Genomic DNA, 14,994 nt, shown 5'->3' with positions numbered 1-14,994 from the left:
GTAGAAACACTTCATCCGGTCTAACGTTCGTCACGCGCCGAACTGCGCATGCATGCCGTCATATCGAACGCTCTACTTCGATGTACTGTAGTTTTGGACGAAAATACAAACTTGTCAGTTTTTCACTTTCACGAGGTTGGAGTAATAATACGTTCAACGACATAATACATTGGCTCCAATCTAGGTTGTGCCTTTACATTTCGATAAAATTAACACCATTTCATTTCTCAAATCCCGGGTTGGTCTGCTTCGCAAGCGTTCCCAGATTTCTCGCGATGTTGCGCTTCTGGGTTTAGAAACTCTGCGGTAAAGTACAGTACGTTTTGGTCTCCCAAGTGGCGCAGCTGTCAAAGGCACTGCATCACAGTGCTAGAAGCGTCACTACAGACCCTGGTTTGATTCCAGGCGGTATCACAACTGGCCGTGATTGTGAGTCCCATCGGGCGTCGGACAATTGGAATAGTGTCGTCCGGGTCCGGGTTAGGGTTTGGCCGAGTTAGGCCATCATTGTAAATACTAATTGCCTAGTTAAATACAAAATAAAAACGTTAATACATTAAATAGCCACCAGAGGACACACTTTTTCCTGGATGAGAACCTTGATGTCCCCACGCCTGCCCAGTGCATTCAGTATCGGCCATGTCAGGTTGCTAGACAGAATACAGCTTTTGTCAAATGTGATGTAAAAAGTTTTTGTTTTTTTTGCATTTTAGCTAACCCTTAACCTTTCACAAATCGTAACTTAATTATCCTATCCTGCTGCGTAAATTCTCATTAACCTGATATAAAAAGTCAAATTTGACAAAAGCTTTATCCCTTCTAGACAAAACCCTCAGTACCCCCTCCCCTCAGACCAACGTGACAGGAATCAGAATTGCGGATGACGGTGCCGCTGGGTCTTGTTTTCAGTTGGCCTTAGATAAACAAGCGGTGCTGCTGGTCCTACAGACAATATACCGATGAGGTAGTAGAATCGGCTAGGGAAGTCGGTTACATACAGAGCTAGAGTAATGGCAACAGTTAAACCAGATGACAGACTGACAAGTTCTCAGGGCTTTATGTGCGTTGGTTTTTCGGGAGTTTTCAGTAAAACTGTCACGTCGCCTCTGGAGTTGGTGAAAATCAAGAGTCAAGTAGGCACATTTCACTGTAAAAAAGGCTTTCTGCACAGCTTTCTTGTCATCTACCAGAATGAAGGCCTACGAGGATTTTGGAAGGGAAACCTCGTCTCCTGTCTCCGCCTGTTTCCTTACAGCGCCGTCCATTTGGCAACATACAAACAGTGAGTGAATAAACAATGTGTTGTTTCTGAGTTCTAAGTTTATTTTAGACAACTATCTATAACGTTAGAGCAGGTGTGGGCAATTCCAGTCCTCAGGGGCCTGATTGGTGTCCGTTTTTCCCCCCGCCAACACACTGACTCAAACAATCAGTAGCTTAAGTTTTAGAATTTGATTATTCAGCTGTGTTTGCTAGGGGTGGAGAAAAAGTGTGACACAAATCAGGCCCCGAGGACTAGAGTTGCCCACCCCTGCGTTAGAACAAGCCGTACCAGCGCTGAGACACACGCATTTGACGCTCTCACGGCACACCTCTTATCTCACGCATTGAAAAGTACAGCTTTTATTAGTCCATTGTGTAGTCAGCGCTTTAACTGTGCTCCAAATCATTTTGAAATCCGAGCGCCTGCAATTTAAAATCACGAGTGAAATCTCAATGTCCTGTCTTGTCGCGGCACATTGAAGCATATGATTGGTCTAGTTATGTAAAGGATAAAGGGGATTGGATTCGCGTTTTAAAGAAACGCCCCTCAAGATTAAAGTGGAGTTGAATGGAGAGAACGTTTTCCACTGAGTTTATAAAAATGTCAAGTTCAGTTGCGTTGTTTTATGTACAATGTTGTCAGCAAAATTAGGTTGCTGTTACTCCCGTCCCTATTGCAGAATGCAGTCTTTTGACAGCATGTACTAGAGTCGATTTAATCCACTCTTGCATTAGTCCCCTCGTTTGGTTATTGGAATTTATGCTGTTACAACTAACAAGCAGCAGAAAGACCTACAGTATGTTTTAGCAGGGAAGTTTGGTAGGGTGACCTGATTTGTAACTATGGAAATCATTTTGTTAGATTGTAAACCTAAATGTGTACATTTGATACTAGAGGGGGTACAATAAATAAAACAATTTGGGTAGAGTAGTGAAGGATTTATGTAAAATTTTATGAACTAGATTTTATTAGGTATTTACTTTATTTAGTCTGATCAGTGGAACAATTCTCATTCTTAACAAAGGGATAAAATATAGGGTAATTACTGTGCTTGTCAGCAAGAACATGGCTCTTATTCTCCACACTTAATTTATTATTCCACTTCTTCCCAATTTTTGCCAGAATAACCACATATTTGAAATCTGATATCCCTACTTGTTTCTTTGAAAGTTCATTATGAGGATATGGCTTCAAAAATACATTCATTGACAGTTTTGACTAAATCATACAAAAAGCATTGGATATTAAATGCTACAGGAATTAAATATAATTTGACAATTTAGTATTGTGCAAATGCAAAGCAGAGATGGTAGGGGGACTCAACTCAAACGCATCATTTTCTGTCTATGTAGAGTAAAATTATGGCAAAGATCTTCAACTATTATAGTAGGCATAAACCACATGAATATTGATATTCATTTGATTTTTCTTGAAGGTTGGATGATCTTGAGACATTGTTATAACAAGAACATTTTCAAACACCCAGCACTTGGGAAACAGATCAGGGAAGGCCAACCTTCCTGGGGAGCCAGCAGGATTTTCTTCCAGAACTATTTTAAAAAAGGAGTTCACCCAAATTACAAAATGTTTGTGTCCTTACCTCGAAAGCAGTCTATGGACAAGACGACTGCAATCTATAATTTGGTTACCATATGCCATTACTATTTCCTGTGCAGAGCCTTGGTATAGTGGTAACACTCCCCTTGCACGGGTCTCATACAACTTTCCACCTGAGAACAGAGATCAATCCCTGCTTTCAACCTTCCCACAGCTTCTAGCATTTGCCAATCTCATTTCATTACTGTATGTATAAAGTGTCAAACCACCTAAAAAATATTTGCATACTTTACATTTTATTCCTCCAAAATCTTGATGTAACAAAGCGGTCTACTTTGAGTGTTCATTTAATGTTCAAAGCATCATGATGCACCTACTTTTCCACCCTGGTCATAGGCCTAAGCCATGTCAAAATACATAGAATTGCAGGAAATTAGCTTTAAAACAGTAAAAAAAAAATAATCCCCAGTGTAGGGATTGTGCCAGGGGGCAATGAAATTCACTTATCAAATCTCACTCCAAGCTTTCTTCAAAAGTTGGCTGCCCTGCAGTATACTGAACAACAATATAAATGTAACATGAAAAGTGTTGGTCCCATGTTTCATGAGCAACATTTTCTATACTCACAAAAAGCTTGTTTTTCTCAAATGTTGTGCACAAATTAGTTTACAACCCTGTTAGTGAGCATTTCTCTCTTGCCAAGATAATCCATCTGCCTCACAGGTGTGGCAAATCAAGAAGCTGATTAAACGGCATGATCATAAAAGGCCACTCTAAAATGTGCAGTTATGTCATACAACACAATGCCACATATGTGTCAAGTTTTGTGCAATTGGCATGCCGAATGCAGGAATGTCCCCTAGAGCTGTTACCAGAGAATTGAATGTTAATTTCTCTACCATAAGCTGCCTCCAATGTCATTTTAGAGAATTTATCAGCTGAAAATGTCCCAGTTCTTCCATGGCCTGCATACTCACCAGACATGTCACCCATTGAGCATGTTTGGGATGCTCTGGATTGACATGTACGAGAGCATATTCCAGTTCACCTCCAATATCCAGCAACTTCGCACAACCACTGATTAGTGGGACAGCCTTCCACAGGCCAGAATCAACAGCCTGATCATCTCTATTCAAAGGAGATGTGTCGAACTGCATGAGACAAATGGTGGTAACACCAGATACTGACTGGTTTTCTGATCCACGCCCCTACCTTTAAAAAAAAAAAAGTATTTGTGACCATGTGAAATCCTTAAATGAACTGTAACTGAAATCAGTGTAATTACCATGCTAGCTAGCTAACATTAATCAACCAGGCTGATAAGGCTTGTTTGGGACAAAGAAAGAACGAGCGCATCTTTTTACTGGGTTTACATACAGTACCAGTCAAAAGTTTGGACACACCTACTCATTTCAGGGTTTTTCTTTATTTTTACTATATTCTACATTGTAGAATAACACAGAAGACCTCTAAACTATGAAATAACACATGGAATCATGTAGTAACCAAAGTGTTAAACAAATCAAAATATATTTGAGATTCTTCAAATTAGCCACACTCGCCTTAATGACAGCTTTGCACACTCTTGGCATTCTCTCAACTAGCTTCATAAGGTAGTCACAGACATCTCAACATCAACTGTTCAGAGGAGACTCTGAATCAGGACTTCATGGTCTGATTCACCACTACTAAGGGACACAAATAAGGAGAGACTTGCTTGGGCCAAGAAACATGAGCGATGGACATTAGACTGGTGAAAATCTGTCCTTTGGTCTGATGAGTACAAATTTGAGGTTTTGGTTCCAACCGCCATGTCTTTGAGACACAGAGTAGGTGAACGGATGATGTTTGCATGTGTGATTCCCACCGTGAAGCATGGAGGAGGAGGTGTGATGGTGTTATCAGCAAAGCACCGCCACACCGTCAGTGCTTTATTTAGAATTCAAGGCACACTTAACCAGCATGGCTACCACAGCATTCTGCAGCGATACGCCATCCCACTTGGTAAGTGCTTTGTAGGACTATCATTTCTTTTTCAATAGGACAAGCACCCAAAACACTCCAGGCTGTGTAAGGGCTATTTGACCAAGAAGGAGAGTGATGGAATGCTGCGTCAGATGACCTGGCCTCCACAGTCCCTCGACCTCAACCCAATTGAGATGGTTTGGGATGAATTGGACCACAGAGTGAAGGAAAAGCAGCCAACATGTACTCAGCATATGTGGGAACTCCTTCAAGACTGTTGGAAAAGCATTCCAGGTGAAGCTGGTTGAGAGTGCCAAGATTGTGCAAAGCTCTCATCAAGGCAAAGGGTGGCTATTTTGAAGAATATTAAATATGTTTAACACTTTTTGGGGTTAGTACATGATTCCATATGTGTTATTTCATAGTTTTGATGTCTTCATTATTATTCTACAATGTAGAAAATAGTAAAAATAAAAACTCTTGAATGAGTAGGTGTGTCAACTTTAGGCTGGTACTATATTTGCTAAGACCAATAGATTATATGATTACTTAGCTAGACGTAGTTTGAAATGAACACATCTGCGGAACCGGTATTATTGTTGCTCTACCGTGGAGCATTATAGTTATTAAATCCAACTCACTTCCGCTGTTTTTAGATTCCTTCTATTCTGACCAATCAGATGGTTTTGAAAACTCAGCCAACTATGGTGTCACTTCAGAGAAAAACACGCTGGTTTTAGTTGTGTAATCCCACTTTACCATTCCACTTGACATACCCAAATCTAACTGCCTGTAGCTCAGGACCTAAAGCAAGGATATGCATATTCTTGATTCCATTTGAAAGGAAACACTTTGAAGTTTGTGGAAATGTGAAATTAATGTAGGAGAATATAACACATTAGAACTGGTAAAAGATAATACAAAGTAAAACCAAGAGATGCAAGGGAAACCATAATGTATTATTCCAGCCCAGGTTGCAATTTAAATTTTGGCCACTAAATGGCAGCAGTGTGTGCAACGTTTTAGACTGATCCAATGAACCATTGTATGTCTGTTTTGTATCAAGACTGCCCAAATGTGCCTAATTGGTTTAATAACTTCAAGTTCCTAACTGTGTACTCTCCTCAAACAATGGCATGGTATTCATTCACTGTAATAGCTACTGTAAATTGGACAGTGCAGTTAGATTATCAAAAATGTAAGCTTTCTGCCCATATCAGATATGTTTATGTCCTGGGAAATTTTCTTGTTACTTACAACCTCATGCTAATCGCTTTAGCTTACGTTAGCTCAACCGTCCCGTGGGGGACCCACCGATCCTGTAGAGGTTCAGTAAATCAGGTGTTAACAAAAGGCACATATGACATGGCACAAGGGGGAGCTCAGAACTAGTTTTTACCCTTAAGTGTGTATATTACTGTATTTACACTTGGAATATCGCTTTTCAATAGCAAATGTTCACAAATCGCTGGAGAACGTCTTTAATATTCTGTTATGGTGGATTCTCAATGGAGAACGTGATATTTGCATAGTATGTTTACTCTCTATGAAAAATTAAAGCTGTTCTTGAATTAGATGCTCTGTTAGTTATGTAACACAGTTACTTATTTCTATAATTTCTGGACGTATCGTATTGATAAACATGAAGCCATAATCATACATATATTCACTGGCTATACCTGCCTCGCATGCATTGATGAAAGTAAATACATTTTCAAGATCAAAATTATTTAGAACCAAAACGTTGACCTCTGTTTTTTTGGCTTTCCAGTATCGTCCACCTCCACATGGATGAATTGGGCTACATCTCTCAGTGGAGGGCCATTTTGGCTGGTGGGCTAGCTGGTGTAAGTGCTGCACTGGCCACGTACCCTCTGGAGGTGGCAGAGACTCGCCTCATAGCTCAGAACTGCAGAGAGCCCACATACAGGGGGGTGGTCCACACGCTCTCCAAGATATACCAGACCGAAGGCCTTCGAACACTCTACAGTGGATTCTCTCTCACAGTCCTAGGTACACATGTTTGTATACTACAGAAATGTGGAGAAAGATCTTCCTAAGAAAAGCCACATAATGATTCAGTATAACTCAACGTTTCCCAAAATCGGTCCTGGGGACCTTAAGGGGTGTATGTTTTTTTGTTTTTTTGTCCTAGTACTACAGAACTGATTCAAATAATCAACTCATCAAGCTTTTTAGTTTGGGAAACGCTGGTATAACTATAAAGTGTCCGGAGTCTGCTTACTTGTGAAACACCCTTTGCCCCTCTTAGAACCTCTTGAGTTTTCATTGTTTTTAAATTTAGAACAGCCAAACAAATCATATTTATTTCAAGAGTTTATTTAGGTTGTTCTATGGGGCATGGCTAGTAACTGTGGATCTATTCTTCTGCAGGTGCGTTTCCCTTCTCCATTGGTTGCTATGCAGTCTACGTCAACTTGGATAAGCTGTGGCGGGAGCCCCAATTCCAGTTCACTCCACTACAGAACTTCATAAATGGCTGCTTAGCGGCAGGAATAGCTCAAACCTTCTCCTACCCCTTTGAAACTGTAAAAAGGAAAATGCAGGTAAGGGCCATTTTATGAGATGTAACCAGATTGGTAATACCACATCTGTCCATAAGGTGGCGGATTTGTACTGGTACCTCTTACCAGTACATACTGGTAGTAAAACACTTGTCCTTGATAAAATAGCCCTCGAGTGCATCTGTTTTTTTCTACTTTATAAACAAAATGCAACATAGAAGCTTAGAAATTATCCCCAAAATATAATTACACTTTCAAAGTTTCTAAAATAAGATTAGGAAGACAGTTTCTTTGTACACTTTATAAACAATACATTTCAATAACTATTGTAAGTTAAGTTACCATAGTTTGAGCCCAAGTATAAGTTAATGTCTCTCCTCACGTGGCCTTCTCTCTATGTATAAGAGGGTTCAGTAGGACTTTTATGAAGGACAGAATACTACATCCGTTTTCATCAACGTGTTGTTAATGACCTCAAGGTGCTCCGGCAGCTGAGAATGTGAACGCTGTTCAGGGTCTGCCTGCAATATAGATAAGTTCTCTAAATATAGCTGGCAGCTATCACACAGTGGACAAGCACACTCCTAATTGAGAAGCCAATAAAACAAACTGAACCTCTCTTTAATCCCCTCTGCCTAGTTTCAGACATACAGAACCAACACAACTACATGTATTCAAATGAATCTAAGGCTGCAGCCACAAATACTTTTTATTCACATGTTGCATAGAAGTCTATCTGGTGATTAGGGCAAAACAAGAAGTGTCAAGTAGAAACAGATGACACAACCCATAAGCGAGAATGTTTTTAAAGGAGCTTGCTTGAGGCATGGATGCAGTTATTGTTTCACTCAGCAGCCAGTATAGCATTTCCTTAACAAACCCAGACTTTGAAATCTATAAAGGCCCTGTGACTGGGACTGTTGTCTTTGGGGGAAGTTCTTCTCTTGGATTGAAGTGCCCTCTAAAATGAGGATGCATCCAGTGCCGAGCCAGTTAAGTGGTTAATGCTTGACAAAGCGAGAGAACATTTTGTTTTGGGATGTGCATATATGGACATCCGGTGAAAATACTGCCTGAGACCACACCCACATTTGCTCAGTTCATTTGCTTATATCAAAATATTGAGTCATGCGACATCCAAGTTACAAATGTCCCTTAGCACAGATCCCTGGTCAGTTTGCGCAATTATCAAACATTTGAGGAATTTCCATTCATGGAATAATTCCATTCATTCCATAGTCTCTTACTACTTGGATCACACACCGCTTTTATGTAGGTCAGTGCTATCCGGGATCCTTGGGACATCCGTACCATAAACCTTACCCTTACCATTTTCAATGTCAACTTCAATTGAAGTTGACATTTAAAATGGTAAAGGGGTAGGGATGTCCCAAAGATTCCGGATAGCACTGACCCTTTTATGGGTTGGTCCCAAATATCTGTCATTTATTGATCCTAAATGTATTTATATTGGTGCTCTCCGGGGTCACTTTCCTAGTAACTGGTCTAACTGTAAAACGCTCTCATTACATAATGAAGTGTCATAACTCCTCTAATCAGGAATTTTTGTCCTCGTTTATCGCCAGGCCCAGAATCCTCGGCTCCCGCATTACGGTGGGGCCGATGTCCACTTCACTGGAATGCTGGACTGCTTCAGGCAGGTGATCAGAAACAAGGGCATCCTGACGCTGTGGAGTGGCATCACGGCCAACATGGTCAAGGTATGACAACCTATGTCATGTTCCCATTATTTATTTTTCCATTAGCCTATTATCGTACTGATTTCTTGTGCTCTAACCCCCACCCCTCTACTAGTCCTCCTCTGTCCTGTCTGCTGTAGAGATGGTAATATACAGTCAACACACCTATATCAAACCGAGGGAGAGATCCCTTTTGTGAATTACCAACAAAGCATATTACAAGTTGGCTGACGTGGGTCTGTTTCTGGAACGGCATGCACTGCGCTCATTTTTCATCTCCAAATGGCTTTTCACGATGGCAGTGAAGTTGTTTGGTTTACTGGTGTAAAATCTCCTCTCATGAACAGTCTAACAATTAAATTGTGGACAAGATAATTATAACCAGGCCCTACCATCAGGGCAGATTCTAACCTACCTCTTCACATTTTACACAGAGATACTTCAAAAGCTATTGAGCCCACTGACATTTTCCCTGTTTTTCCTCCTTAGATTGTCCCTTACTTTGGCCTTCTCTTCAGCTGCTTTGAGATGTGCAAGCAGGTCTGTCTGTACCGCAACGGGTACATTGTGTCTCCATTGAGCTATAAGTTGGCACCAGGAGTGGACCAGAGCATGGGTCCCACTGAGGTAGAAGAGGTGAAACGGTACCTGAAGAATAGGAGTTTTCAGTCACAGCAAGGAAGTCGCTGGTAAAACTAGTGGAACAAAAACGTCTGGATTTCTGAAGGGGATGATCATCATTAGTATAGGAAAGTGTCTGAATGATTGTGGAAAGGAGTCAGGAATATTTGTTGGAATGCTTCAATGCTTTGAAGATGACAATTTGGTTGATGTCAGGTCTTTTACAGCTTTGTGTTTGTGTATTAGCAACCATTTCAGAATCAGAGGTAGATCCATTGATATTTGAAAGTTGCAATGCAATCATAGGAATTGCACTTCTATACTTAACACATGGAAAAAACTTTAAGTTTGTTCAGCAATTCCTCATTCAGAGTTAAAGTATTTTTTTATGAAACAGTTTTTTGACAGTTCTCTGTGTTATTACTACAGTTTATTCATGCTTATGGGCTGCAGGTAGCCTAGAGGCTAAGAGCTTTGGGACAGTAAGCGAAAAGTTGCTGGTTTCAATCCCTGAGCTGCCGATGTGCCATTGAGCAAGGCACTTAACCCTAATTGCTCCTGTAAATCGCTCTTGATAACAGCGTCTGCTAAATTACTATTTTTAAATGTTACGGCGCTGACCTGGTTCTAACAATGGTCTTGGCCTTACGTAATGGCCATGAAGTGGAACACAAAGCACAAACCTGTTTATAAAATGGAATTATCTTACAATGCAAATGAATGCTTTTTTCATTATATTTGTAATGTAGTAATGACTATTTTAACAGACTTGGGTATATCATGTTTATGTGCCTTAAGGTTTCCTTTATTGATTATAGGGCTTATTTTGACGACTGTTTTAATTATGATTGGTAGTTATGTAATTATTCACACAAGTATCTGAGTCGAAGCCATTAATCAGTTAACTTTCATAGCACATACTGTATCGTGTGTTGTGAACCTAGCAATAAGATTGTAACTGAAGCACTTCAGTGTCACTGAGAATTAAAGGGGAAAGGAAACACTAGGCTTTAGAATGCCAGTTCACTGTAACTAACTCCTAAAGTGTTTCCATTCCCCTTTAAGATTACATGTATATGGTATGTAATACATTTGATGGATGAAACTATGAAATGTATAATGAATTATTTTAGATTGAGATGATTCAGAATCATTGAAGTAAATTTTACTTGAACAGTCATTGTAATGCACAAATAAACTCCTTTGCTAAGCAAGGTGGTGTGGCTCTCCTGAACATGGGTTGACAATGTATGGATGACAACACAAATTCCATTTCTACTACAAAGGAAATGAATGGAGCAATTTCTCCCTGAGTATCATATTTGTCAGGACACTACATTCAGAAGAATGTCTCTGATGGAAATGTTGAATACAGATTACAGAATGGGTGTACACATGTGGTTCTCTCCTTCATGATTTCTATCTCTATCTTAAAGGTGCACCCTACAGAAAACACCCTAGTCAGGAGACTGTAACCTGATCAGCTACTGTTCCCCCAGTGCGAGCTGACCCCACCACCTTATTACAGTAGGCCTGTAGACAGCAGAATTTAATTTTCCCAAAAGATGTAATGGATATTTGAGGAGCAGATGCATTTTTATTTATTTTTTCCCAAGGAAGTTTGATCACAGGACTGCCTATCATTGTCACTTTGTAGGACTGTAAGATCAGTTGTGTCAATGTCATAATATAACATATCAGATATGATTGACCATGGCATTTTATCTAAAAGGAATTTTGAGAAACTGCAGAGTCAAGGACATTTTAACCTGGTGGGATGACCTTTCCCCCTGTATCTAAGTGTCCTCTGGCTCTCACAGCTGATGATTAACACAGAGTAGTAGACAGGAGTTTCAGCTGCTCCAAGCTGCCATGCTTTTCACATGACCTTGTGTCCAGAACTCAACCTAAAGTTGGTAAGGCATAAGCAAGGTTTGATGAGTGTTATTCACTCCCCATCAACCATGTAGGCGTACTGCACTTACAACCTATTGAATGACATGAAAGCAAAAAGTACTATTTTAAACTTTGGATATAACTTTTATCACGTTTATTATTATAGGCCAACCTTTCATGTATGATATTAATTAAATGTTTATTTAGAAATACTTTTGAGCAGAGGCCAACAACGCAGTTTAATTGAAATTCACGAAGACGGGACAAATCTCATCTTTCAGCCGAGGGGACAATCATTAAAATAGGTTTCCGCCCACTAAATCCACTAGCGCACCAATGGCAGGCCGCCTTCCAGCTCCCGTTTTGTCTCGCGAACACAGTGGTATTAAATCCTCTCTCAACTAAATGGATCGGCCATTTCGACTGAGCCGGTATACCCCAGCAGTCCTTTCGTTGAACGGGAAGGTTTCCGTGTAACAACGTCCTCGATAACAACCGAAAATGAATGAGACCGTCATCTCGTTCGGCAAGGACTTCTTGGCTGGTGGTATTTCCGCTGCCATCTCCAAAACAGCTGTAGCCCCTATTGAAAGAATCAAGCTGCTTCTTCAGGTACGTTTGACTGGCTTTTCAGAAATGTAATGGACTGATGTTAGCCCTTGACTCTGCAGTTTCTCTCAAGATCACGATCTCCTTTCAAATAAAATGCAATACCCTTTCAGATCAAATGGCATGGTCAAACAGATTTGTCAATTATCATGTCAGTTATATTAATATATCTAACGTTAATGTTATTAGTGACATTGACAGTAAGTTAACTAGTTAGCGAGCTCCTAACGTAACTTAACTAATGACATTGGTGCGTTGCGAAGATGCGAGTGACCCTTCCATCTTGGTCCCTCTTAGCGTGCCGTGAGATCACTTGAGACTGTCAGTTCAGTAGTAGACCGGTGTCTTGGTATTTGGCTTAACTAGTTTGAAACTTGCTTGTTGCCAAGGACTATTTCGCAACCACGCAAGTTAAGTTGACTTGTAAGAGACACCGTGTTCGTCTTATGATCAATGTCATCCCTACTACTCAAATTTGTGTCCTTACCCATTGTCATCAAATATGGCGCAGCTGGTAGTTATTAGGCCCTAGAAATGGCCAAGGTCGCAACAAACGGAGGCTTCATCCTGTGTGAACTGAGGCCTAGCGAGCACCAAGCTCGTGCGGAGGCGGGTCCTTCTGCATTGTGAATGTTGAACAGCGAGATGTGATTGGTGCTGACTAGTTCCTGGATTTTAGCTACTACTATCCATGTACCGGTATCCACAATGTTGCCCTAGGGGTGGCAGGTAGCCAAGCGGTTAGTGTTGGACCAGTAATCGGAAAGTCGCTTCTTCTAAAACCCGAGCCGACAAGGTGAAAGATCTGGTGTGCCCTTGAGCAAAGCACTTAAACCTAATTTGCTCCAGGGGTGACCCTGTAAAACACATTTAGCTCTGGTGTATGTGACAAAACATTTTGTTTGCCCATGTTTCATTACCATGAGAAGCATCGACAGGGGTGTTGGCTACTTGTCTTTGTTTATTTAGTTGGTAGTTGTCAACTTTGCTAAGAACATTGTGCAATGATTGAAGGGCACACAACGTGTTGAACTCCCCATATAGCTAAGCCTTTTTGACATTTGTCATTAAACAGTTTTCTCTTCAAATGTTTTATATTTCGTAAATGTATAGTATAAGCAGAGGTGGGATTTTGATTTGTCTTTTTGATTACAGGTGCAACATGCTAGCAAACAGATCACCGTTGACAAGCAGTACAAGGGCATCATGGATTGCGTCGTCCGTATCCCCAAGGAGCAGGGCTTCCTGTCATTCTGGAGAGGCAACTTGGCCAACGTCATCAGATACTTCCCCACCCAGGCCCTCAACTTTGCATTCAAGGACAAATACAAGCAAATCTTCCTGGATGGCGTGGACAAGAAACAGTTCTGGAGATACTTCGCTGGTAACCTGGCCTCTGGCGGTGCTGCTGGAGCCACCTCCCTGTGTTTTGTGTACCCCCTCGACTTTGCCAGAACCCGACTGGCTGCTGATGTCGGTAAGGCCGGTGCTGGGCGTGAGTTCAACGGCCTGGGTGACTGCTTGAAGAAGATCTACAAGGCTGACGGTCTGAAGGGCCTGTACCAGGGCTTCTCCGTGTCTGTCCAGGGCATCATCATCTACAGAGCTTCTTACTTCGGCGTCTATGACACAGCCAAGGGTGAGTCCATTCGCTGCTCTGAGCACAAGCCTCAATCATCATATTTGAGTAGAGGATCTGCAAGTGTCTGTTTCAAAGAACATTAGAGCCTGCTTTAATCCTCTTGTTTTTTTTCTCTGTAGGCATGCTGCCAGATCCAAAGAACGCAAGTATCCTTGTCAGCTGGGCCATCGCGCAGTCTGTGACTGCAGTCGCCGGTCTTACATCCTACCCCTTTGATACCGTCCGTCGTCGTATGATGATGCAGTCTGGGCGCAAAGGAGGTAATTGTAAACTTTTGAACACTTGTCAGTTTTATGTTGTCTTCAGTCATGCTATCCACCAACATTGAGCTACATCTTGTGCGTACCATTCAGCCAAGGCAGAGGTATGACCTATTTTCCATGTGTTTTGCAGGTGACATCATGTACACTGGCACCATTGACTGCTGGAAGAAGATCGCGAGGGATGAGGGTGGCAAGGCCTTCTTCAAAGGAGCCTGGTCCAATGTTCTCCGAGGCATGGGTGGTGCCTTTGTGCTAGTTTTGTACGATGAGTTGAAGAAGGTCCTCTAAACTGTTTTTGTCCACCATAAATGTTGTGAGATGTTTAAACTGTAACATATCTTGTACAGTTGGAAGGACGGTCAAATTCCACCTTGTTTATAGGGACCAACTAGTATGTCGGTGCTAGTTGTACTGGGAAAATCGGTTCTGCACTTTTTAATTGGCCCATTGTTTGTTTTGTTTGCCCCCTCACCAGAATGTCATTCCCATAAAACAAAGGTAACTATGCCAGATCTTTAAATATCAACCTGTTTCATCCAGATGGTCTGTTTTTTAGTCAATACTGTAACAATAAAGGCAACCTACTGAATGAACCTACAATTAGCTTTTTACTTTGTGTCTGGAAGTAGCAACCCTGAATGGTGTGTAGTGATTCTCTTGGTTTCTCTTGAGAGCCAGCTGGTGTCTTATTCCTGGAGGTGTAACCTTACTCTCTGGGTTGTCCTCACCGGTTGTCGTTGGACTCCTGCCAAAGTCAGCTGACGAACTTGGACTGGCTCGGTGTAATCTATACAAACCGGTGATAAGGTTCCAAATACTGGCGACCTGAAAGAAAATGTTGCAGAGGGATTTATGACAAGTTGGTGGCTTAAGTTTTTACCTAATCAAAATGCATCTTTGAACGCAGTTTACAAATTAGTCAATTAAGTGGCATCCGGTGCTGAGGAATCCA

The 14,994-nt window shown here is 41.2% G+C and overlaps 2 protein-coding genes across 2 annotated transcripts; both read left to right on the top strand.

Moving 5' to 3' along the window:
- The first annotated feature begins 605 nt into the window (after window positions 1-605).
- Window positions 606-10,846, top strand: LOC106611748 (solute carrier family 25 member 43). Its single transcript, XM_014212289.2, has 5 exons — window positions 606-1,282; window positions 6,558-6,799; window positions 7,181-7,353; window positions 8,898-9,032; window positions 9,501-10,846. The coding sequence occupies exons 1-5, from the start codon at window positions 1,011-1,013 to the stop codon at window positions 9,702-9,704; spliced, it is 1,026 nt and encodes a 341-aa protein (XP_014067764.1). The 5' UTR covers window positions 606-1,010; the 3' UTR covers window positions 9,705-10,846.
- A 1,000-nt stretch (window positions 10,847-11,846) lies between these two features.
- LOC106611749 (ADP/ATP translocase 2) lies at window positions 11,847-14,642 on the top strand. The gene is made up of 4 exons (XM_014212291.2): window positions 11,847-12,140; window positions 13,293-13,776; window positions 13,899-14,039; window positions 14,173-14,642. The coding sequence occupies exons 1-4, from the start codon at window positions 12,030-12,032 to the stop codon at window positions 14,328-14,330; spliced, it is 894 nt and encodes a 297-aa protein (XP_014067766.1). The 5' UTR covers window positions 11,847-12,029; the 3' UTR covers window positions 14,331-14,642.
- The last annotated feature ends 352 nt before the right edge of the window (window positions 14,643-14,994 follow it).

The sequence above is a fragment of the Salmo salar genome, chromosome ssa09 (assembly GCF_905237065.1).
Source record: "Salmo salar chromosome ssa09, Ssal_v3.1, whole genome shotgun sequence".
Taxonomy (NCBI): Eukaryota; Metazoa; Chordata; class Actinopteri; order Salmoniformes; family Salmonidae; genus Salmo; species Salmo salar.
This window is presented reverse-complemented; position numbering and strand designations above follow the sequence as displayed.

Bases quoted from the DNA above. Each gene is read 5' to 3' on its own strand.
- LOC106611748 (XM_014212289.2), top strand. From the start codon at position 1,011: ATGGCAACAGTTAAACCAGATGACAGACTGACAAGTTCTCAGGGCTTT. The intron at 1,283-6,557 runs GTGAGTGAATAA...TTGGCTTTCCAG, and splicing joins CATTTGGCAACATACAAACA to TATCGTCCACCTCCACATGG. The intron at 6,800-7,180 runs GTACACATGTTT...ATTCTTCTGCAG, and splicing joins ATTCTCTCTCACAGTCCTAG to GTGCGTTTCCCTTCTCCATT.
- LOC106611749 (XM_014212291.2), top strand. From the start codon at position 12,030: ATGAATGAGACCGTCATCTCGTTCGGCAAGGACTTCTTGGCTGGTGGT. The intron at 12,141-13,292 runs GTACGTTTGACT...TTTTGATTACAG, and splicing joins GAATCAAGCTGCTTCTTCAG to GTGCAACATGCTAGCAAACA. The intron at 14,040-14,172 runs GTAATTGTAAAC...TGTGTTTTGCAG, and splicing joins GCAGTCTGGGCGCAAAGGAG to GTGACATCATGTACACTGGC.